This window comes from Ursus arctos, unplaced genomic scaffold, assembly GCF_023065955.2.
Source record: "Ursus arctos isolate Adak ecotype North America unplaced genomic scaffold, UrsArc2.0 scaffold_6, whole genome shotgun sequence".
Taxonomy (NCBI): Eukaryota; Metazoa; Chordata; class Mammalia; order Carnivora; family Ursidae; genus Ursus; species Ursus arctos.
In genome coordinates, this window is record NW_026623078.1 from 83,393,776 (window position 1) to 83,419,182 (window position 25,407).

General features: G+C 44.6%; 1 protein-coding gene across 10 annotated transcripts in view; it reads right to left on the reverse strand.

Annotated features, from left to right (window-relative positions):
• The window catches only part of TRAPPC9 (trafficking protein particle complex subunit 9), a 593,937-nt gene that overhangs the window by 191,630 nt on the left and 376,900 nt on the right, over positions 1-25,407 (reverse strand). For all 10 annotated transcript variants that reach the window (XM_057307937.1, XM_048212431.2, XM_057307936.1 and 7 more), the window contains one exon: positions 18,383-18,525. In XM_057307937.1, the coding sequence (XP_057163920.1) occupies positions 18,383-18,525 (143 nt within the window). The remainder of the gene's footprint in view (positions 1-18,382; positions 18,526-25,407) is intronic.

A 25,407-nucleotide genomic window follows, 5' to 3' on the forward strand; every position in this document is an offset into this window, starting at 1 on the left:
AGTGGGGGGAGTACTTTCTCACAGGGAAAGAAAGACTCAGGAAAGGATCTGTGCTCTGGGTCTCCTTCAGCTTCCTGTGTCTTCAGAACATGACCCTCCCAAGGGCATCACAATTCTCAAATTTACTTCTCAAGGCTTCGCTGGTAGCAAAGGAAGGGTGGAACGCAAACAGCCCCGGCAGCTGGCTCTTAATTCCATCTCGACGCCCTCGAGGCTGCCCTCCCCAGACCCATGTACGGGTAAGGACAGCGAGGCGCCCTCGAGGCTGCCCTCCCCAGACCCGTGCACGGGTAAGGACAGCGAGGCGCCCTCGAGGCTGCCCTCCCCAGACCCGTGTATGGGTAAGGACAGTGAGGCGCCCTCGAGGCTGCCCTTTCCAGGACCCGTGTATGGGTAAGGACAGCGAGGCGCCCTCGAGGCTGCCCTCCCTGGACCCGTGTACGGGTAACGACAGTGAGGCGCCCTCGAGGCTGCCCTCCCTGGACCCGTGCACAGGTAAGGACAGTGAGGTGCCCTCAAGGCTGCCCTCCCTGGACCCATGTACGGGTAACGACAGTGAGGCGCCCTCGAGGCTGCCCTCACTGGACCCGTGCACGGGTAAGGACAGTGAGGCTCAGCACATGGCCACAACACCAGTAAGGCGACCAACACCACAGACTTAGAACTCGAAACCCTGTGCTCTTCGCGAAGATGGAAGCAAATGTTCCAAACCTCGTTGTCTGTTCTTCCCAGGGAAGGGAACTGAGGTGGAGAAGCGTGCAGCGCCCTGGCCAGGGACCGGGGCACACGCACACACTCGCATGCACGCATGCCCATCGGCACCCTCAGAGGCCACAGGGCGTCTGTGAAACACCGACTGTTCAAAAGGTGTGCGCTAAGCCACGCGCAGGGGCGGAAGGTGGGCAGCTCTCGTGTCCGCGTGCGTTGCTGTGAGGTGCGGCAACATGCGTCTTCAGAACAGCAGGCTCACACTGGTTGATTCCAGGTTCTTCGGGTGGGAGTGTTTGCCCCAGAGATTCAGCACTTGGAAAATAGTCATTAGCTCTGACAGCTCTGTACAAGAGGCCTCTTCACTCGGCTCACAGAAAAATGAGCTTTCCAGAATGAAGATCTATTCTGCCTTTGTCATAACTTCATGAAATCTTTAATCACAGCAAAATCTTTCATCAGGAATGGGAATTCGTAAAAAATTTATCAGACGAGGAAAATTGAAGTGATTTTTTTTTAAAGCAGGGAAGAAAAGACTCAAATATATGTTGTTTTCACTCATAGAATGTAGCAGCTAGAAACCTGCACAGGAATGAACAATAGAATGCCACATTTTGTGTCATCTATTTCTCCTGAGCGTGGGGGCCTCCTAATCCAGTGTTCCTGTTTCTCCTAATTTTTGGCATCACGATGTACTGGCAGATCGCTGCTTTCTATCTATCACTCATAAATTAATTCCCTTTCCTAAACACCAAAAGGAGCATTTTGTACCCAACCATAATGTCCTTTACTCTGTGTATCTTTCTGGATCGCTTTGGATGATTTTCTTAAGTTTCATCCTCCATTTGAGCATACAGTTACTTTTAATTCTAGCTTGCTTTGTTTTGTTCTTATTCTTTTCTGGTTCCATCCTTCTGAAGTATAGGGAAACCCAGGAAAGCTTCCTGGAAGAACTAGAATGAAGTAAGTCTTAGAAGGACATCCATCTACCTGGGAAGGGGACAATGCTGTCCTGGCAAAGAGAGCAGTGCGTGTGAACCCACCTCAATTGAGTGCGTGTGCACTGCTTCCTCTGTTGAAAATTAGGAACTGTATTACTTCCTCTAACAAACACAACATCTACTGAGTAACTGCTGTGTGGCAGGTACTGTTCCAGGCTCTGGGAATATGGAAGGGAACAACAGAAATGGATCATCATTTCACAGAAATCACACTCTTGTGATGAGAGAGGGCTGGGAAAGAGGAGGTGAGTTTACAAAACAAAACATTTAGTCATTTTGTAAAATGAGGAAAAATACATTCAAAAGGTTGCTGAATAGCAAGTAAACACACAACCATGCAACCAATAACCATTCATATATATCAACTGAAAACAGTTACAAAATAATTTTTTAAGAAAGTATATCACAATAGCAATGCATTTAGGGATAAATCTTTTTAAAAGTGTCTGCAGAATGTTTATGGAGAATAGTTTTAAAGTTTTATAGAATGGTATTAAAGATGATGAATAAACACAGAAATGTATTATGCTCAAGGATGGGAAGACAATATTTTTATATAAGTCACCTCTTTTGAATTGTCTATAAATTCAATGAAACTCAATACAAAATCCCAACAGCATTTCAGTTTTGAACAAAGTTGACACACTGATTCTAAAATTTATATGTAAGACCAAAGGGCCAAGAACATACAGAACAATGGTCAGGAAGATGTTTGGAAGGGACTTGGCCAACCAGGTATCAAGGGCTATTATAAAACTGTAGTAATGAAGGCACTGCCGGGGGCAGTGATATATAAATACATCAATGGAAAAAACAGCCCCAAAACAGACCCATGAATATAAGGCAACTACATATATGACTGAGAAGCAGTACTGATTAATAAGAAGATTCAATAAAGAGTGCTGATACACATGATTAGGCAGACACACAGAGAAATGATATCCCTACCTCATGCCATAAACAAAAATAAATCTCAAATACATTGAATAACTAAATGCTAAAAAAAATTTCAAATAGAGCATACAACTAAATGTCTAAATCCTTTAGAATAAAATATAGGTAAATCTAAATCCAAACATATCAAGAGTTATATTAAATATAAATGGCCTAAACATTATAATTAATAGAGATTGTCAGAATAGACTCAGAAAATAAGATTGAACCTTATGTTATCTAGAATAAATCCACTTTAAGTATAATGATATAGATAGGCTAAAAGTACAAGTATGGAAAAAATATGCCAGACAAACTAATTGAAAAAAAAAAAAAAAACCTGGAGTATTATATTAGTAACAGACACTTTAGGGTATACTTCAGAACAGAGAAAATAAGCAGAGATAAAGAGGAAAGTCATATAATGATAAAAGCATTAATTCACCAAGAATACATAATAATTCTTAACATAAATCCACCTAGCTACAGAAGCTTCAAAAATACATGAAGAAAAAACTGAGGGAACTGAAAGGAGAAATGCCCAAAATCACAGAGTTGAAGACGGCACTCCTTTCTTAGCAATTTGACGTAGCAAGTAGACATAAAATCAGCATGGATATAGAAGAAACAACCCCATCAACCACCTCGATCTGACGGACACTGAGAGAACACTCCATCCAACAGCAACAGAACACACATACTTCTCAAGCATTCAGCAACATTCACCAGGAGATAGACCATATTCTAGCCCATGAAAAAAATTCCTGATGACAACTACGTTCACAAAAGCATTATGCAAAGGTATTTATAGCAGCTCTATTCACAATCACAAAAAGCTAGGAATAATCCAAAATGTCCTTCAACTGGTGAGAGAATTCACGTACACCTGTACACCTGTACACCTATACAGTGGAAATCTCAGGAAAAAAAATCAAACTATTCGTATATTCAACAACATGGGATAGATCCCCAAATCAATATGGTCAGTGAAAAACCTCACTTTCAAAAGTTTACATATAGCATAATTCCATTTATTTAACATTCTGGAAAAGGCAAGACCGCAATGGAAAACAGATTAGTGGTCAACTGTTGAGGGGTGGGTCAGGGTAATATTACAAGGGGTAGCATGAGAACAAACTTTTGGGGGGAGGGGTGATAGCACTGTTTTTTATCCTGATGTGGTGAATACATGATTCTACAAATGACTTAGAACTCATAAAACCATGCATCAGAAAGTCGATTTTAGGGGCGCCTGGGTGGCGCAGTCGTTAAGCGTCTGCCTTCGGCCCAGGGCGTGATCCCAGCATTCTGGAATCAAGCCCCACATCAGGCTCCTCTGCTAGGAGCCTGCTTCTTCCTCTCCCACTTCCCTTACTTGTGTTCCATCTCTCGCTGGCTGTCTCTCTCTGTCAAATAAATAAAATCTTAAAAAGAAAAAAAAAAGAAAAAAAAAGAAAGTCGATTTTACTGTATGTCAATTAAAAGTTTTTTTAATTGATGCAATTAAAAAATTAACATCATGATGAGTCTGATGAGCCTTAGTGCATAAAACCTGTTGTGAATACCAGTTCTGTAGCTTGATGGCTATAATATCTTAAGCACGTCATTTAAATTCTCTGATCCTCAGTTTCCCCAAGGGGGAAAAGAATGCCCTTATCATAAAATTATTAGGAGGCTCTAATGGAAAAATAGGTGAAAGTGCCTTGTTAAACTACAAGGAGGAAAAAAGCTCAAGCAAAATATTACATAGACACGAGAGGTGCTTATTATTAGCTTGGTGGCTATCAGTGGAGCAGCCAAGGGAAAGCACACAACCCTGCCAACAAAGCAATCCCAGCTAATTATTCAATACGGACTCAGCTAAAAGTGAGCATGAGAAATTCCCACGCCAAGGTCGGAGTCTATCTAAAAACCGTGGTGCTTCAACCACAACGTAGGTGGGGCTCTTTCTCTCCTTGACCCCCCCAGAATCTGGTCAATATCTCTGGGGCCGCCAGAGTACATTAATGTTCTGAACATTAATGTTCAGTCATCCCAAGGAGTACAGTCAAGTGAGCAGACACAAAACCAAAACATGCAGGGATGGCCACATATCCTTCTGGCCAAATTCGTGTGGTCTTTCATCAAAATTCTCTAAGCCTTCTTATTTTTCTCAATCTGTCCTTTCCAGGAAAAAAAAAAAAAAAGCAGTACCCAGTTTGAGGATGGCAAGAAGTATCTCTGCTTCTAACTTTTCAGTTAGTAAGCTCTTAAATACTGTTTTAAAAACTTCCCTTTAAGAGAAGCAATTTGGGATGGCCGTCCATACAAGGACACAGAAAAACAAATGTCAGCAAGACTGTGCAGAAACCGGAACCCTCAAATACAAATGCAAAATGGTGCAGCCACTTCGCATAACAGTCTGGCAGATCCTTACATGATTAAATATAGAGTTACCATAGGATCCAATAATTCCACTCCTAGGTATACCCAGGAGAAATACAAACAACGTCCACAAAAAAACTTGTACATAAATATTCAAAACAGTGTTACTCATAATGGCCCCAAAATGGAATCAACCCAAATGTCCATCAACTAATGAATGGATCAACAAAAAGGAGTTTATCCACCTAATGGAATATTATTCAACCCTAAAAACGAATGGTATGATGATACTTCACTGTGGGTGAACCTTGAAAACATTATGCTAAGAGAAGAAGACAGTCACATACTGTATAATTCCACGTACATAAAATATTTAGACCAGACAAATCTGCGGAGACAGAGAAGAGATTTGCAGTTGCCTGGGATGGAGGATGGGAGCCACTGGTAATGGGTACAGGGCTTCTTTTGGGAGGATGGAAAGTTCTAAATTTAGCTGTGGTGATGACTGAACAGCTCTGAATCTACTAAAAACACTAAATTACAGTTTAAGTGGGGGGGACTGTATGGTATGTAAATGATGTTTCAATAAAGATGCTTAAACAGAAAGCAACCATTTGAGACGCTGAGCATCCAGGACGCAGCATGCCCACGAGCCACTGGTGCTCAGAGAATCATGCTGTTTCACCTTCTAACAGACCAGCACTGCACCACAGTGGCTGTGAAGACCCCGCCACTCAGCGTCCGTTCCATCACCCAACCTGTACTCATAAGAGCCCAGGGGTAAGAGACAGGAGCCAGGAAGACAGAGCCTCAGGTGACTGTCACCAGGTATGTGAGCTGGGCACGTCAAGACACCTGTGCTTCACAAAGAAAATGCATAATGATGAGCACGTCCAATGTAGCTTTTCATTTTCTGGGAATAACGACAAGCCGAATTCAAGCAGGATTGCTTACAGAAAAGTACTTGCAAATAACTACCTGAAATCACCTCATGCGTCACCACTTGAGATTCACTTTAAGATGATTAAACAAACCAGTAAAACTGTAAAAATGCAAAATGCAAGAATTCTAAACATAAGGTTGCAAAGAAACTTTGGCCAACTGTTGCTTTTATAGAATCTACCTTTATACATATGTTCAATCCCTAAATCAAACATGACATAGGCACTTTTTTAAAAAGGTTTTATTTATTTATTTATTTGAGAGAGAGACAGCATGAGCAGGGGGAGAAAAAGGGGGAGAAGCAGACTCCTCGCAGAGCAGGGGGCCTGACGCCGAGCTCCATCCCAGGACCCCAAGATCATGACCTGAGTTGAAGGCAGACACTTCACTGACTGAGCCACGCAGGCGTCCCAGGGCATAGGCACTTTTAATTGAAGTTTATAAATGAGACTTTTAAAATATATTAGTGTATGTTATTTGTTAAAAAGAAAAACTTAAACTGCCTTTAGTAAGTATACTGTTATAAAATGAACATCAACACGCAACATGTAATGATATAACCACCTATGATAAAATACGGATCACTTAAAACCACTGATTTTAATAATAGTTTAATACTACATATCAGTAAGAAATAAAAGTCCCCTCAAGATACACCTGTGAGCAGAAACAGAAAACTGGGAGGTGGTCCCTGGGAGGTGGCGCACCCGGAACCAGAGAGTGCGGACTACGGAGTCAGCGTCAGTTAGACGGAGCGTCCATCTGCTCAGGCCCACGACGGGCTCAGTCCCACCTCCCGGCTTCTACAGGTCTGTAGTATGCTAGCAGTGGGAAGGGCGATGACAGGTGTGCTCATCCTTGCAGAGGATGCAAGCCAACATCTGTTGGCGGGGTGGAGGGTGATGCTCCCTGCAAGCTGACCTACTAACTCCTGAATGGCCATGGCACCTGGGGGCAAGGGAGCTGGGTGTGGCCAGCAACACCAGCCAGACAGGTTCTCCAAGAAGCAAGGCAGCCCTTCTCTTGTTCCCTGGGGCACTCCTCACAGCCCAGCCTTGGGACCACCAACAAGGGGGCAAAGAGGCAGGGGTGGGCTGCCCTGTCACATGGCCCGCCCACGCAGGTTCACTAGCTGGACCGCCCCTCTGAGTCCCCCACCCTGGGCTTGACCATCCTCCTGGAGGATTTGAGATGGGAAGCAACCACTGAGAGCAGTGTCTGAACAATACGATACAAGCTCCCCAGAGGGAGCAGGGCTGCCCCTGCTACAGATGTAGTGGGGTTCTCCGCACCACAGATACCAGAGCGAAGCCCAGGACGCACACTCTCCAGGAGTTCCTCATTTGGGGACCAGTCCACTCATGGCCTACATCTCCTTGACATTAAATACCTTGCTATAGCCTGTACGTTGGAAACAACTTGGAAAGCTCATTAAATACTATAAAGGGGACTTAATTTGGCACTTAAAGTAATTCTTTTCAATATTTATTTTCTACATTTCCCAACTGCAGACCTATTTTATATCCTACTGGGGAAGGCAGGATGTGGGCTGCACAGGATCACCCTGCACATTTTTTGCAACTTCCTGTGAATCTATAACTACTTCAAAATAAATTGAAAAAAAAAATGACATGGGTCTGAATCAGACTAACAGAATTCCAAACATCATTTCACCTTCTGTCATCTCAGAAGAGGAGGAAGAAAGAGTCTTTTGCCCCCAAGCGTAACTGGTTACACGTGCGAAAGATGCAGCTGCTCTCTGGGGCTTGCTAGGTGGGGAGTGGGGGGCGAGCCAGGTTAAGACACACCCCGCACCCTCATCCACAGCGGCTGCAGTCCACCCCAGCACCCCACTACGCCTCTGGGCGTGCCCCCCTCTTCCCATCACTCCCCATCACAGGGAACATCGGGAACTGTCCTGCCCCCTCGTCCCCCAGAGAACTCCTCAGAGTTCTCACCACACACTGTTCACATCCCCACTGTGACAGTTATTTAACAATTCCGCTGAGTCCTGACTGCTTACTTTATTGGCTGTGCTACCGAGACAGCCGTGAGTCCGGAAGTGCTCACCTTCAAGGAGCTGGCGGTAAGGTGGGGAACAGGCAGACAGACAGACCGCTCAGATATGCTGAGGGGAAGGACATCCTAAGGAAGTCCGCAGGGCCCGCGGCAGCCAGGCTGTTACATGTTCACATGACCGACTCACCCCTTCACCCCTAGAATCTGGCACAGACTTGGAACACGCACGTGCACGCACAAGCAAGAAAAATGCCGACCACCCTTGTCAAGGATCTACTTTCTCTCGGGCACTACATTAGTACCTCACATACATTTTTAAAACCTTACCACAACTCTGCAAGAGCAATGTTCTCTCTGTTTCAAGGTAAAGGAACAGAAGTGATTTGCTCAAGACCACAGTGCAAATAAGCAGTAGAATCAAAATTTGAGATCAGATACAGGTCACACTTCCTTCTGAATCCTGGTGCTTGTTAACAGTCTCAACTCTTGTTAAGCTTAAAACCAACTTAATAAATAAATGTAGCAACTTGAAAAAGACCTACCATGATAAAACCCAACATGAAGATCGCCTTTATTATGGGTCTGTGAGCACATGTTCCCCACAGAGTTGAGCTGTCTTACCCCATGGGGGGAAATGGAATTTTTCTAAATGGCCAGGGCTAAGTGCTGTGATGTGTCAAGTGGTATGATTTCTATTAATAATGTAATAATGATTACGCCCTACGCCCTGCTCAGAGGAGAGTATTTTTCACAGAGCTCAGACTAGCAATGCACGAGATTGGATCATTTATTTTAACAGGCTGGAAAGAAATTGCTCCTCAGGCGAGAGGAAGGCTGGGCACTGAGACAGGGGTGGCATAGCCCGATCCATTTCAATCTGGTCCCTGACAACACACCAGCCAGCTTTGTGAATCTCAAAGTAATTAGTCTCCTAAATAAAAGTCAGCTGAGACCTATGTACACCCCTGAGGGAGAAGAGGGGGGAGAAGAGCCATGAACTTCCACCCCCCATCTACACTGTGCCTTGGTGTCAAGAACGCACCTGCCTCCTCTGTGGCATAACAAGCTGCTACCATCAGCCGGTGAGGCGAGCAGGGCCACGCCGAGCGCTCTGGTCAGGGGCAGGAGGGCAGACCTGGGAGAGCCAGCTGCCTCCAAAGACATGGCGGGGGTAAGGGGCTGAATGAAGAACTGAGCGCTCCCAGTTCAGAGGACAGCTGGCAGAAAGCATGGACTTTGGTGCCAAGGAGACCCTAATGCACACCTTATCTCCTTCACTCTAGGACGTGCGGCTCAGTCTACGGCCACGTCTGCAGACAGCAATGCCCACTTCAAAGGGTTCTCTGGAGTTTAATGGGACACTGAGCCCAACAGGCCCAGGACACTCCCTAGAAAACAGGAGGCCCTGAATAAAGAGGACTTCCCTTCCCCCATTCTCTCCCAAAACACTAACACTTGTTTCTCAGAGTACACAGTCTCTCATGCTTCTGAGAAACAAACTGAGGGCTTCAGAGTGGAGGGGGGTGGGGGAATGGGATAGACTGGTGATGGGTAGTAAGGAGGGCACGTATTGCATGGTGCACTGGGTGTTATACGCAACTAATGAATCATCGAACTTTACATCAGAAACCAGGGATGTACTGTATGGTGACTAACATAATATAATAAAAAAACATTAAAATAAAAAAAATTAAAAAAAAAAAACACTAACATTTGAAAATCCCCAGTGAGAAAAACTGCATACATTATCAATAGTCAAGAGAGGAGCAGATGCACAAACCAGCCCAAGGAGCAAAACGACTTAACATCCATTTGTATTTTGGTTTTAGAGCAGAGTAGGCTCTGTCACGCCAGTAACAGTTATCTTCTGATGTCTGTGTGGCTTCTATTTGCACCACGATCAGCTTGAATGCCCACACAGGCTCCACGTACAGTGGGTCACACAGCTGTCCATGCTGCAGACGCCGTGAAGCCATGAGACACGGGTGCCAGTCTGTAACCAGCAAGCTGTGAGGACTCGGCTAAATCACACACGCTCTCTGGACCTCATTTATAATGCAAATGTGTTGAAATAAGTCATCTCTGGGGATGCTTGACTCTAAAATGACATGATGCTAACAGAAAAATCTTCATCTGTGAGCAAGATGAAAAATGAATTCACAATACATTGTGTCACATCAAATTCAATAAAGTGTAAAAACTGCCCAAATTAAATGCGTGATAATTCTGCTATATTCCAGCCCATGCAATTTATATGGGTCTCTGAGGAAAATAGAGCTTAAATAAATTTTTTTAAGTCATGCCTTTTACATAAGAGACACCTGAATAAATGTAGTCTTGGTACATCTACAGATCTTCCTCCAGTTACGACAGGTTACAGCCCGATAAACCCATCCTAGGTCGAAAATATCACACGTTGAAGCACATTCACAGCTGAGCCTGGCCTATCTTAAATGTGTTCAGAACAGTTACATTAGTCTATAGTTGGGCAAAAACATCTAACAATGCCTATTTTATAATACCTCATGCAATTTATTGAATACTGTGCTGAAAGTGACAGACAGAAGGGCTGTGTGTGCGCAACGGCCCTTAGTCCTCCAGCTGCTGACCCTCGTAATTGCTGGCTAATTGGCCACGGCTCCCCACCACTGCCCAGCATAACGAGGAAGTATCCGCATATCACTAGCTCAGGCAAACATCCAAATTCCAAGTTCCAAGAACAGTTTCTACCGAGTTCTAATCACTTTCACACCATTTTAAGGTTGAAAAATTGTTAAGTTAAGCCATCGTTAAGTCAAGGACTTTTCATGCTCGTTCAATCATTCCTTAAATTTCATATGTCCCTACCACGGGCCACAGGTGCCAAGCCTTGAGGATTAACAACCAGGCTCTGGACTGCACAGGGCTCAAATTTAGGCCAAGGAAATGGAAGCAACAGTTAGCAACACTCCTCCACTCTTCCCAGGGAATGGGTGGTAAAACCCTACTCATTCTTCAAGAGTTAGGACACTTTCATTTCCTATGCCGCCTTCCCAGACTTCTCCAGTAAAAAAAAAAAATCAGGTGTTCTCTCCAATTATATACATACTTTTACATGTGAGCAACAAAATCTTAAAAGTCAAGGTATAATTTACATGTAATGAAATAGCACATACCTGAAGTACTAGTTTGACGAGCTTGACATTTGCTACAATCCTGTAACCCTCAGCTCAAAAGACACTCTTCCTTCTGTGGTGCCCACCTGTTTGGGTTTGCCCAGCACTGAGGGCTCTCCCAGGGCAAGGGCATTTCGGAACTAAAATCTGGGAAGTCCCAGGCACACTGGGAAAGTCAGCAACCTGATCCCTGCAAGTTAATTCCTGCCCTGCCCCACCTCAACCTGCAGCCCCCGCAGCTCAGACTTCTTTCATCCTGTTCTACCAGAAATTGGTATAAAGGAAGTCGTAAGTGACTAGCGTCACGATTTTGAGCTTATTCCGTGTTGCTGCACATCCCAGTAGTTCATTATATTTGAGTAAAATCCTTCCGCACGGATAGACTACAGACTATTTATCCATTCCCCTGCTGATGGACATTTGGAGTTGTTTCCAGTTTGGGGTTATTATGAAAATTTTTGCAGGAATCTTTTCATGAATACAACTGTTTATCTCTCTTGAGTAAACACCTGCGAGGTCATTGGGTAGGAGGATGTCACACTCGGCGAGTAACGGCCTGACGATGCGTGAAGTTTGGCCATGTTACACCCGTAATTTATGAAGGCTCCTGCTGTTTCACGTTCTTACCAGCATTTGATATTGTCAGTCTTAAGTTTGGCAGTGCTAGAGGGTAGACGGTGGCATCTAATTGTGGTTTTAATTTGCACTTCCCTAATGATGAATGATGCTGAGTACTTTCGGGTGAGGTGCGTACTTCCAGCCATTTGTACACTTTCCTTTGTGGATATCTGTTCAAACCTTCTGCCCATTTTTTGATGATCCCTTAGTGTTTAAAGACCACCATATAAGTCAGATACGAGACTTCTGCTGCACACATAGGCAACACACATTTTCTCCAGCATGCAGCCTGCCTTTTGATGAGGTGAAGTTTTTAATTTTGATAAAATCCATTTTATCAACTTTCTGTTTTATGGTTAGTAGTTTCTGATCCCATCTGAGAAATCTTTGCACCAAAGTTTCAAAGATACTTTGTTACTTTTTCTTTGAAAAAGTTTATAAAGCTTTTTCATTTAGGTCGAGAAGCCATCTCAAATGAATTTTTGTGTGTGATGTGGTCTATGGGTGAAAGCTATTTTTCCCCCTGTATGTACCCAGTTCTTCCAGCACCATTTATTGAAAAACATTTTCATTCCACATGAAGTTCTTTTCATACCTTCTTAAAAATCAATTGATCAGGGGTACAAGGGTGGCACAGTCGGTTAAGCATTTGATTCTTGCTTTTGTCTCAGGTCATGAGATCGAGGCCCACAATGGGCTTCGAGTACAGCATGGAGTCTGCTTAAGTTTCTCTCTCTTCCTCTGCCCCTCCTCCCTGTACTCTCTCTTTCTCAAATAAATAAATCTTTAAACAAAATCAACCGATCATATATGAGAAAGTCTATTTCTGGAATTTCTTTATGATCCATCAATCCCTTTGTCTATCTTTAAACAACAGCACTCTCTTAATTACTGTAATTTTATATTAAGTCTTAAAATCATACCCTATACCCTCCAACTTTTGTTTGTCAAGACACCTGCCTAGCCCATTGGCAATAGCCTGTTTCATTTTGAAATAATTTCTAAAACAACTTGCCAATTGCACTCAAAAAAAAAAAATTCTGCTCGGATTTTGATTGGAATTGCACTGAATTTATAACCCAATTTGAGAAAGCTGGTACCTTAGCAATAACTGATTCCTCAATCAACAAGCATTGTATACCTCTCCAATTTTTTAAGTGCTAATTTCCCTGACCTGTGCTTTGTCATTTTCAAGGTAGAGAGCATATGTAAAAAGATTTACCCATAAGTGTTATATGTTTTTTATTATAATATATTTTCAAATTTTCATTTTTCAAATTAATTGCTAGTATATAAAACTACAATTAATTTCTGAATATAGTATGGTATCCTACAATCTTACTAACTCAACTTATTAGTTCTTTTTTTTTATTATTTTGACTTAGTCTAGTAATCTTTTTGGCATGAGAGATCTCATGGTAGATATTTATGTACATGATCACATGTATCATGCAAACCCATGAATAATAACTATACTTCATTTCCAATCTTTATTGCTTTAATTCTTTTTCTCATCTCTTTGCTCTGATTAGGTAGAATGGGCAGAAAAGTAATGAATATACTCACAAGAGCAAACATACTCACCTTAACTGATCCTGAGCTTAGAGAAAAAGTGCTCAGCCTTTCACAATTAAGTACAATGTTAACTATATAACTTTAGGGGTTTGTAGATGCCCTAGACCAGGTTGCAGAAGTTCTCCAAGCTTTGTTTACAGTTTCCAGCATAAGTGTTGAATTTTGTCAAATGATTTTTTTTCCCATCAACTGACACCTTATTTTTGTCCTTAGAATATTCTGTTAGTATGTATAGTAACTTTATGCACTAATTTTCTTTTTTTTTAAGATTTTATTTATTTATTTGACAGAGATAGAGACAGCCAGCGAGAGAGGGAACACAAGCAGGGGGAGTGGGAGAGGAAGAAGCAGGCTCCTAGCGGAGGAGCCTGATGTGGGGCTTGATCCCATAACGCCGGGATCACGCCCTGAGCCGAAGGCAGACGCTCAACCGCTGTGCCACCCAGGCACCCCTATGCACTAATTTTCAATGGTAAAACATCCTTGTGTTGCTGGATGAAACCCGAATTGTTCGTATTGTGTTCTCTCTTTTATATTGCTGGAGCTGATTTATTAATATTTCGTTCTGAATTTTTTCAATTATGCATATGAAGACACCGGTCACAACACCTACTTTCCCACAATGTCTCTCCCTGGATTTGGCATCAGGGTGAAGGCAGAGTCATAAAATGAGAACTGGAAGTATTCCCTCCCTTGTCTACTTCTGGAAGAATTTTTGTAGACGTGGTAGTCTTTCTTTCTTAAAAGCTTGATGTATTTCATAGTGAAGCCATCTGGGCCTCAAGTTAGCTTTAATTAACAATTTAAACTCTGATATATGATTATCTCAGGGACTCTATTTCTTCTCGTGTCAATTTTAGTAATTTTTGTCTTTCAACACATTTTTCCTTTAAAATGTATTGGAATATGATTTATCATAAAATACTTATTACCCTTTTTATGTGTACAGGATCTGTAATGATTCATTCACAGCATTAGTAATTTGTGTTTTCTCCTTTTAATTCTGATTGTCCTGGCTATGGTTTAATAATTTTATTAATCTTTCCAAAGAATCAACTTTTGGTTGCATTGACTTTACACATGATTTTTTTCATTTTCTATTTCAATGATAACTACTTTTTACTGTTTTTTGAACCATTCAACTTTTCTAACATAAGCATTTAGCATCCTATAAATATCAGCCGGAATCATTTACTAGAACTGTGCATGTTTCTTATATTTTTTTAATGTTTTTTTATTATATTATGTTAGTCACCATACAGTACATCCCTGGTTTTTGATGTAAAGTTCGATGATTCATTAGTTGCGTATAACACCCAGTGCACCATGCAATACGTGCCCTCCTTACTACCCATCACCAGCCTATCCCATTCCCCCACTCCCTCCCCTCTGAAGCCCTCAGTTTGTTTCTCAGAGTCCATAGTCTCTCATGCTTCATTCCCCCTTCTGATTACCCCCCCTTTCTTTATCCCTTTCTTCCCCTATCTTATATTTGTACTAATTTCCTGTCTTCTTGTTCTATCAAATACGAGATACAAGTGTCAAAATATTCAACTATAATTGTGGCATTTTCCATTTCTCCCTGAGATGTCATTTTTATTTTGAGCTATGCTTTTAAGTACATTTGTATTTAGGCTTCCTACATACTCGTGATGTCTTGACCCTTCTATCAATATAAATTATTCTACCTCTTTTTCTCCTCAAAGTCTACCTCTTTGATATTAATTTTCCCACACCAACTTTCTTATGATTACTGTCTGTATGGCATATCTTTCCCCCCATCTTTGTGCTTTTCAACCTTACATAATTGTGAGTTTCTGATAGAAAAAATGTAGTTGACTCTAGTTGGTTTTTCTTTTTTTTTTAATATAGTCTGACAACTCCCACTTTTAAATATAGTCTTTAGTCCATTTACATTTAATGTAATTCTTGGTACATTGGATTTAAGTCTATCATGTTGCTGTTTCCTATTTGACTGTATGTTCCTAGTTCTTTTCTCCTTTCTTTTTTTATTTTAATGTTTTTTATTATGTTAGTCACCATACAGTACATCCCTGGTTTCTGATGTAAAGTTTGATGATTCATTAGTTGTGTATAACACCCAGTGCACCATGCAATACGTGCCCTCCTTACTACCCATCACCAGTCTATCCCATTCCCCAACCCCCCTCCCCTCTGAAGCCCTCAGTTTTTTTCTCATAGTCCATAGTCTCTCATGCTTTTCTCCTTTCTTGCCACCTCTTCCCCACTTTTCAGATTAAGTATTTTTTAGTAACCCATTTTCTCTCTTCTGGCTTATTACCCATACTTTAAGTGGTTGCTAAAGGGTTTACAATATGCATCTTTAACTTACGATATGGTTGAAGTTAGAATGTGGTAATACATAGCATATAAGAACTACAATTTCTCCTCTCCTCCATTTCCCTTCCTTTTCTCTGTGCTATTTTCTGTTGCGTATTTTACTTCTATATATGATATACACTACAAAATTAAATGCTCTTATTTTTTCTTTAAATAGTCAATAGTCTTTTAAAGAAGTTAAGAAGCAAGGGGAAGAATCTCTGATATTTATTCACTTGCTATTTCTATTTCTGGGATTTGACATTCCTTAATATAGACCCATGTTTCCATTTGGTATTGCTTCTGCCTGATGAGCTTTTATCAGGCTGATGAAACACAAAGACTATGCTCTATCCACCTCTTACCCCACTGAGTGCTTTATATAGCATGTGAAACATTGGAAGTATTGATTTTAAGAATAAGTGAAACATTGAAGGTGCTGGTTTAAAGGTTTACAGTCCGGTAAGTATTTAGAAGTACAGAGACCCAAAGAAGGACCAACTCACTCTATCTAGTCATGTTCAGGAAAATTTTACAAAAATGGTGACATAGATCATCAATGGCCAACAAATATTTTCCAAAAGGTTAAGGAATGAAGTTTAAGAAGAGTTTTAGAAAAAGATGTATGCAATGGCATATTGCAGGAAACTGTGTTGACATACCCACTGCGAATCTCCAGTGAGAACTGGGGGGCAAATGGAGCTGGAGGGTCGAGAGAAAGGTCTGGGTCAAATTTTTAAGTACCATGAATATCACAGTAGGGACCTCGAACTTTATCTCCTAAGTACTGGGAAAATCATTAAGCCAGACAGTGACATGGGAACATTTGTATTTACAGGATGATGCAGGAGCAAAACTGGAAGTAGGGGGACCACAAAGGCAACTAATCCTAGAGTCCCAAGGAAAGGTAACTGAGATGTGCAGTGGAATGCACAGGGTGGTCAGGAGACATTTCCGAGGCTCAATCCACAGGATCTGGGGAGGATTAGGCTTAGCAGGGATAGAAAGGGAAGATTAGAAGAAATCCGATCTCCATCCCAAGAGCAGGAAGAGGACCACACAGGCCAAGAGGAAAGAGAGCAGGGTCAACGGGCGGGGAATTTGGGAGCCAAGCAGCACTTGTGCTAACCACTGACTCTTCCAACCGTGCGTTTGCTCCATTCCACGTGGTGGCATTTTTCTCATCTTAAATTGTCATTCAGAGCAGCAGGGGCCATGACATGCAAGCCGGATATCAAGAGGGGGGAACAAACCCAACTCAGTGACAACCTGTGCTGCTTCCAAGAACTATTTCTATGAGCAGCGGCAGCAGGCAACACAGGGATGAGAGGGAAACACGGCAGGTACATCATGGAGCAGCCCTAATGCACAGGAAGGGCCTGGAACACGGGAACAGCGAACAGCGTCTGGCAGCTGTCCTGGCCACGGCTCCCCGAGGGGCAAGTGCTTTGATGCTTTATACAACAAATTCAAAACAGAGGCAAGCCTTGGCAAGAAAGACTATTACTCCACGGACTGAAAAACTGACAGATGATGAAACGTGATGCTAAAATGCCCAAGCTAAGCCATTAATTCTTGTGAAACCATTCTCCGATGGCTGGGAAGAAAAACAGTCTTTCTTATAAACTAAAACTACACTTATTATTTGGGGCTGTATCACTTTAAAGGGAGTTTTATATCAACATTAACATGGGCAGCAACACCCGTCTATTTTACCCCGTGGAGTACAGAACCCGTTTTTTTTGGGGGGGGGGGGCTGCATGTGATGCTCTTTCTGCAGGTCCAGGCCACAGGGGTGCTTGTCACCACTACCGCCTTAACTCTACTAAGAACAGATACTACTATCCCACCGCATCCTGCGCCGGTAGGTAAGGCACCACTGGATGTGAAGATATGCAAGTACTCAGTGCTCATCAGCACCTGTTTTCCACAGGCTGCTGACCACTGGGGCAGGGATCTGAGCAGCAGAGTGTCTCCAGTTGGCAGGAGCACCATTCACCACTTTCAGACCCCACCACTCAGCTCATCCTAAGTCAAAGTTTAAGACGGGAAATTGTCATTCTCCCACCTTAGAGAATACCTCTAGGACCCCTGGCCACCTCGGGTTTGAAGTAGACACACTGTTTGTTTTCTTTCCCCCTCAAGGAAGAATAGGCCTAGAGAAATAACTAGGAGAGAAAACTTCTGTGCAAGAAGGGCTCCCTGGGCAGAAACAGGCCAGTGCTCCAGATGGCTGGGAGCTCCATGAGAACAGGTGCCAAGATGCTGGACAGCCTGGCTATGCACACAGAGTCTTACTTGGATGCCAGCAGTGACACAGAAAACACGCAGGACTCCTCCAGGAGTGCCCAGGGCATGGGGCTAGCTGCTGAACCCCCTACCAACAGGCGAGCTGAACCAGACTGAAGCCAGGCCCAGGCTCAGGGCAATGCGTGGGAAATGCATCCTGTACAACGATGACCACCAACAAGCATGAGGCAATGTTAACGTCGTTACGCCATCTGAGAAGGTGTAAAGCCCATCCACTCACAACTAACTGAAACAAGCATTTCTGTAGAATGCCTGTTTTTCTGATACAGAACCGAAGTGCCAGGGAGGCTAAGCAACTTGGCACAGTGGTTTGGATTTGACTAGAGGTGGGACCAAGATGAACACTGAGGTCAGAATTCCAAACGCAGTGCTGTCAGACTCTAGAAAAAGGCCATGACAGAACAGAGATCCATTTACCTGGTCGCCGGCAGAGTGCTGACTCGGGTGAAGAATACCGACGGCTCAGCTTCCACGTGCAGCCCCAGGGAGAGGTTCCTGTAATATCCTTCAACGTGGCCCGGACCTCCAGAGTATTTGAAATTCAGGATAGCTTCCAGGGTCTAAAATGATGTAAAAATGATAAGTTAACAATCCTGAAGTTGACCAGCGTTCTTCCAGAACGCAGGCTTCACTTAGGTAAGGCTGAAGATAACCCCGACTGGGCAACTCCAATACCCGGCGCCCACACCGTCCGTCCCACGATGGCCTGCGTCTGCGCTAACAATTCCCAGCCCAGATACGCAAATGGAAAAAGGGTCCAAATTATTCTGTGGTTCACAGAGCATTTTAGACAGAAAAACACATTTCTGTCAGCATCACTTACACATACAGATGAGGGGGTGGGGAGAGGTGGCTCTCCTCCCAGAGAGGTAGAGTGTGGCTCCCAGGCCAACAGTCGGGAAAGCTGATGAGCTACAAACTCCTGGCACTTCCTTGAACCCATCAAGAGATGAGGTCACAGCGCAACCATGGAGCCAGAAGACCAAGGAGGTGCAAGACCCTTCTAGAAGGTAAGGGTAGGAACACCTTGTCAGCAAGCGTAGAGCCAGCCACCATACAGGCCAGCAGGAAGGAATGAGCTCAAGGTTAATGAATTGCTAAAGGCTGAATAAGGGCTCCGATAATAGTGAAGACCCCCTGGGAACCCAGACAAGAAGGCAGTTCCCACCCACTCCAGGCTCTTCACCATGGACCTTCCTGGGTATTACACACGAAGGACTGGCCAGGGTGCAGGAGAGCAGAGGGAGCCTTCCTCAGTAGCACAGGCACAGAGGAAGGGGGTCAGCAGCCACTGAAGGAAGGGTAAGAAACCAACACCCCAGCCCCAACCCCATACTTCCCTCTCATCCCTATCCAGACCCTACTTTCTCCTCTGAAGCAAAAGCCTAAGCTTCTGGAGGAGGGGCAGCCAATGCCAAGGGCATAGCGGCAGGGATAAATACCCATTCTAGGACATTCTAGCAGGGGGGAGGGCAGAAGCTAGTCCCAGCCAGAACCCCATACCAGCACTATTAAAGGTCTCCCACCACCGAGCAGGGCTGGAAACCCACTCATCCACAGTGCCCACCAGATATGAGGCAGAGATGGGCTGCCACGTTGGGGAGGAGCAGGGGTGCCAAGGGAGCCCAACACAGAAGACCCGGGTGCACAGTGTGGGACAAGGACAGCAGAGAAGCCCCATCTGCTCCTGCCACCAGCAGCATTGGGGAAGGAACAAAGGTGTGGAAAGACCCCACTATGGTGCTGGCATGCAGGGAGGGCTGAGGATGGAGGGTGACCATTCTGGGAAAAACGCCTGGTACCTCAGCAGTCCCTACTTTCTTCTCTTCCCTCTTCCCCCCGCTACCCTGTACAACACTAGAGAATGTGGGAGCCTATGGTGCACCCAAGTAACTATAGCAACAAGAAACCTCAAACCCAGCTCAACTCCTCACTAGAGTGACTCAACCTTCCACAGTGAAGTCCTAACACAGGCATCAGCAAACTATGGCCTGTGAGCCCAATGTGGCCTGTAGCCTGGTTTTATATGCCCCGAGAGCAGTTTTTAGTTTTAAAAGGTTGTAAAACAACAACAATGAAAAACAAAGAACACATTAGAGTGACCACTTGTGGCCAGCAAAACTGAAATATTTACCATATGGTTCTTTCTGTAAAGAGCTTGCTGATAAACTGTAAGAAGAAAACAGAAGTAGATCTGCGTGACCCTGGATTAGGGTGTGGAGTCACAGACAGGACGTGGAAAGCACCAGCAACGAGAGACAAAAGGCCAGTGTCAAGGAAATCCAAGGAAGGCAGACCTTCCAGAAGACAGGCCAGAACACACACTGCTGCAGCCACACCATGGATAGAGGGGTGTGAGAAAGCATCCACGTGTGGCCATCAGCCGGACGACACTCGTGGAAGTCAGAGCTAACGGAGCCCAGAGGAACAGGGGTGGCACAGGCAATGGCCAACAGGGCTTCAAAGCCATGTGCTCCAGGTGGGGCCTAAGTACCCTGTCACCTGGTAAGAGCAAAGTGAAGCCGCGCTTCCAAAAGGACAGGAGGAGCTAGCGGCCTTCCTCTCCACGTTCAAGAGCCTATTTCCATAAACCTTCCTGGCAAGAGAGCGTTCGGCATTCGGTCCACGCGTTCATTGACCTATTTCTTCCCTCCAGCAGACAGGCAGCCACAACTACAGACCTTTTAAAAATGAATAACACACCTCTACGTGCATGTCGTCAGAGACGGGCACCCCAAGGAGGACAATGACTTTCCCGAGAGACTCCAGAACCGTGGGGAGCAGCACGGCGCGGCAGGCGGGGAACAGGTGTGGAGGCCAGGCTCAGTGTGGTGCTCTGGCTCCCCGAGATCCGTGCCACACCTTCCCGCCACTCTCAGCCCGCTTCTCACTGTGACATGGGGACAATGACGAATCCCCAGCTCAGTCGATTCCAGTGCAGATTCAATGAGAAAATGTAGCAGCAGAACAAGTAGACTTCATTAAAAAGAATTCCTTTCTCCCTCTGCAACCTCGCCATCTGCTACCCTGAGGCGACATGAATTAAAATGGGAAGAAATGGGAAATGGATTTCAGTGCTATTTCTCCCCCCCTGCATTTTTTATCATGGTAAGAGATATATCATAAAATTTGCCATTTCAACCATTTTTAAGTGTATGGTGGTGTGGCATTACGTACATCTGCACAGTCGTGCAACCATCACCACCCTCGGTCCATATGCAGAACTTTTTCATTTCCCAAACTAAAACTCTCTCCCCATTAAACACTAACCACCCCCCCCCCGCCCTCCCCCAGCCCTGGATACCACCCGTGCTCTTTCTGTCTCCATGAATTAGAGGCCTTTCAGAACCTCCTGTAAAAGGAGTCCTAGCTTTTGTCCTTTGGGACTGGTTTTACTCAGCTTCACGTCTTCAAAGGTCATAACAGGTGTCAGAACGTCCGTTTTAAAACTGGATAACACTGCAGTGCACGCACAGGCCACATTTTGTTTATCTATCTGTTGAGGGACACTTGGGTTTCTTCAATCTCTCAGCTGCTGTGATGATGCTGCCATGAACATGGGGAGAGAGACAGCGGTCCTGAGATGGTGCTTTCAATCCTCTGGGTATTCATTCATTTATATACATTTAATTGATTTAGGGATCACCGTGCCATTTTCCACAGTTGCTGGATCATCTTATGTTCCCACCGACAGTGCCTACGGGTTCTATTTCTCCACATCCTTGTCAACATCTGTTATTTCCAGTTTCGTAGGTTTGTTTGTTTTTTATAATAGCCCTCCGAACGGGTGTGAAGTGGTATCTCTTTTTGGTTTTGATTTGCATTTTCCTAAGGACTAGCAATACTGAGCATCTTTTCATCTGCATACTGGCCGGTTTATTATTGTCTTTGAGAAATGTCTGTTCAAGGCTTTCGGTGTCATTTTAAAAGTCCACTTCCCACCTCTCCTCAAGGTGTCTTTCACACCTATAGGCTTACAGGTTCCCTTCAACTTCTGTACCACCAGGAATGCCTTCCTGATTCTCTCCACCTACAAAAATGTGGTATAAAGCCATGCCTTATCCAAGAGGACAGCTACACTTCATCACTTTAAAAAGGCTCAAGAAAATACAGAATATTTTTTAATACCCAAAGATCATATTTTAGACTCACCCAAATTCCAAATCCTTTTCCCATAGTATAAAGCACGGTTCTATCACCTCAAAAGGATTGCTGGTTTCCTTTGAATGTTTCTTACACTTTTTGAAAAATCCCTCATCGTCAGCAAATGACAAGACCCCCACATACACACATCCCAATAAGCCTTTTTTATTTTTTTTATATTTATGTATTTACTTGAGAGTGAGAGAGAGAGAGAGAGAGACAGCACAAGCAGGGGAACAGGCAGAGGGAGAGGGAGAAGCAGCCTCCTCGATGAGCAGGGAACCCAACTCTGGGCTCAATCCCAGGACCCCAGGATCATGACCTGAGCCGAAGGCAGTTACTTCACCAACTGAGACCCCCAGGTGCCCCCAATAAGCCTTCCTGTAACAACTTCCTGAATACAACTGACCTTTATTTGTTTGGTCTATTTTTCATTCATCCTTTCAAGCACTTCTGGGTACTTTCTGAGTGCCAGGCTCTATGCTTAAAACAAGATGAGTAAGGTGTGGTGCTGGGGCTCAGAAAGCTCGGTAAACACGGAGGGAATGAACACCTGAATTAAGTAACTTATCGATGGAGCCAACCCAACAACGAACATACACATGGCGGTTTTCTCAAACTGCAGGCACGGCGGTCAGGGAAACAAACATTCTGAATAATGGCCTTGAAATGCCCAAACCCGTGAAGTCACACCAATGTAGCACAGACTTTGTTTTTGTAAGGAAAACTTAAAAGTCACCTCCAGGGAGTGATGTGGTAGAAACCACCTAGGAAGGCAGCAAAAAATTCATAGGGATACATAACAATCAGTACTATATAACGAAGAAGAAACACTCCGTGTTTCCGTTTTTTTGGAATTGGCTATGTCTTTTGCTCTGTAAAGAACCAAGGAAAAGAAAGGATTACAGGGAAAATAATTCATAAAAATCAAGAAAATTGAAGATTTTGTGCAAATATTGAGTACTACACTGCCTTTCTTCCTTTCTTAAAAAAAAAAAAAACCAAACAGAAATGAAAACAAAAAAGCCCTCCTTGGCCCTATAAAATTAGAATATTTTAATAAAAACAGAAAGTGGGTTGGTAAGGTAAAAGCCATAGGATGCTCCAACTTTTTTTTTCAATCACAAAATAATGAGAAGCAATGTGCTACTCTACCCTCAGACTTTCCCTTCTCAGGTCCTTACTGCTGCAGTCTTTACTTAGAAAAAAAGACTATTACAGAAATCAGTTATGGGCAAGGAACTAAAGAAAACATTTTCTAAGCATACAACTTATTATTTGAGCTAAAATAAAAGGTCTTTCAGTGGAGCCGGTCTCCTGAGTCGAGCTGGATAGGTACCAGACCAGCCTAAACAACCACGGAATCAGCCTGAGACGCAGGAAGATACATCTGGATCTCTACAAATGAACATCTCCAGCGCTGAGTATTGAGGTACGAAGTGGGGAGCCGTGAAACCGCACACAGATATCGGAAGATAAATGGAAGGGGGAGGGAGCCGCCGCGTTCGGGCGCCGGGAAGCTGTAGCCACCTGCACGGGGGAGCGGGTGGACTCGCAGACCGGCACCCACGAGAGAGCGGACTGAGACCCTGAGCCGGGAGCGTGCGCCACCAGGCATCTCACGGAACACCGGAATCCCAGTGCGCTCACTGGATCCCGACTGAGACCGGGAGCTCCTGGAGCGCGCGCGGGGTGGCTGGCGGGCCACCTGCACGGGGGAGCGGGTGGACTCGTGGTCGGCACGCGCGAAACAGCAGACTAGGACCCTGAACCGGGTGCGCGCGCCACCAGGCTTCTCACGGAACTCCGGAACTCCAGAATCCCGGTATGCTCACGGGATCCAGACTGAGACCGGAAGCTTCCGGAGCGCGCACGGGGCGGCTGGCGGCTGGCGGCGTTAGAAACACAAAGGATAGAGACAGGCCGGCCCTGGAAGTGAGGGCAGGCACGCCGGGTGTGGGGCGCACATCCCGGGACGCTGCAGGGTTGAGCAGCACCAACAGTAACGGAGTTAAAGTGGCCAGAACATTAGTGGAGAACGGGCCGCAATCCCACTGTTCTGTGACAGAGGCTGAAATTCGGCCGCTGCTCTGACTCTCAGAAGAGGCACAGCAAACCGCCAGGGAAAGCCGCCAGAGAACAAAAGCCTGGAAATACCGTCTCACAGCGTGCCCATCCCCATCCCCCCTCACAGGGGACACGGAGACTCTACCCAAACAGGGTTGCCTGAGTATCAGCGCGGCAGGCCCCTCCCCCAGAACACAGAAGGCAGGCTGAAAAATCAAGAAGCCCACAACCCCAGGCGCCTGGGTGGCGCAGTCATTGAGCGCCTGTCTTCGGCTTAGGGCGTGATCCCGGCGATCCGGAAAGGAGTCCCTCATCGGCTCCTCCGCTGGGAGCCTGCTTCTTCCTCTCCCACTCCCCTGCTTCTGTTCCCTCGCTCGCTGGTTGGCTCTCTGCCACATATAAATAAATAAAATCTTTAAAGAAGAAGCCCACATTCCCAAGATCCCTATAAAACAAGGGGCACGGCCTGGGACCCAGTCAATAATTTGGGCTCTGGACAACCCCGCAACCTCTCCTCATCAGAATGACAAGAAGGAGAAGCCCCCCCGCCCCCCAGCAAAGAAAAGACAGTGAGTCTGTGGCGTCTGCCACAGAAATAATGGATATGGATGTAACCAAAGTATCAGAAATGGAATTCAGAGTAACGATGGTCAAAATGATGAGTAGAATTGAAAAAAGTATTAACGAAAAGGTTACTGAGAATATAGAATCCCTAAGGACAGAAATGAGAGCGAATCTGACAGAAATTAAAAATTCCATGAGCCAAATGCAAGCAAAACTAGAGGCTCTGACGGCCAGGGTCACCGAAGCAGAGGAACATATTAGTGAATTGGAGAATGGGTTAATAGAGGAAAAAACTAAAATAGAAGCTGGTCTTAAAAAAATCCACGCCCACGAATGTAGGTTACGGGAGATTAAGGACTCAATGAAACGATCCAATGTTAGAATCATCGGCATCCCCGAGGGGGTGGAGAAAAACAACGGTCTAGAAGAGATATTTGAACAAATTGTAGCTGAAAACTTCCCTAATCTAGCGAGGGAAACAAACATTCGTGTCCAAGAGGCAGAGAGGACACCTCCCAAGCTCAACCACGACAAACCTACGCCACGTCACGTCATAGTGCATTTCGCAAATATTAGATCCAAAGATACAGTATTGAAAGCGGCCAGGGCAAAGAAATTTCTCACGTACCAAGGCAAAAGCATCAGAATTACGTCAGACCTGTCTACAC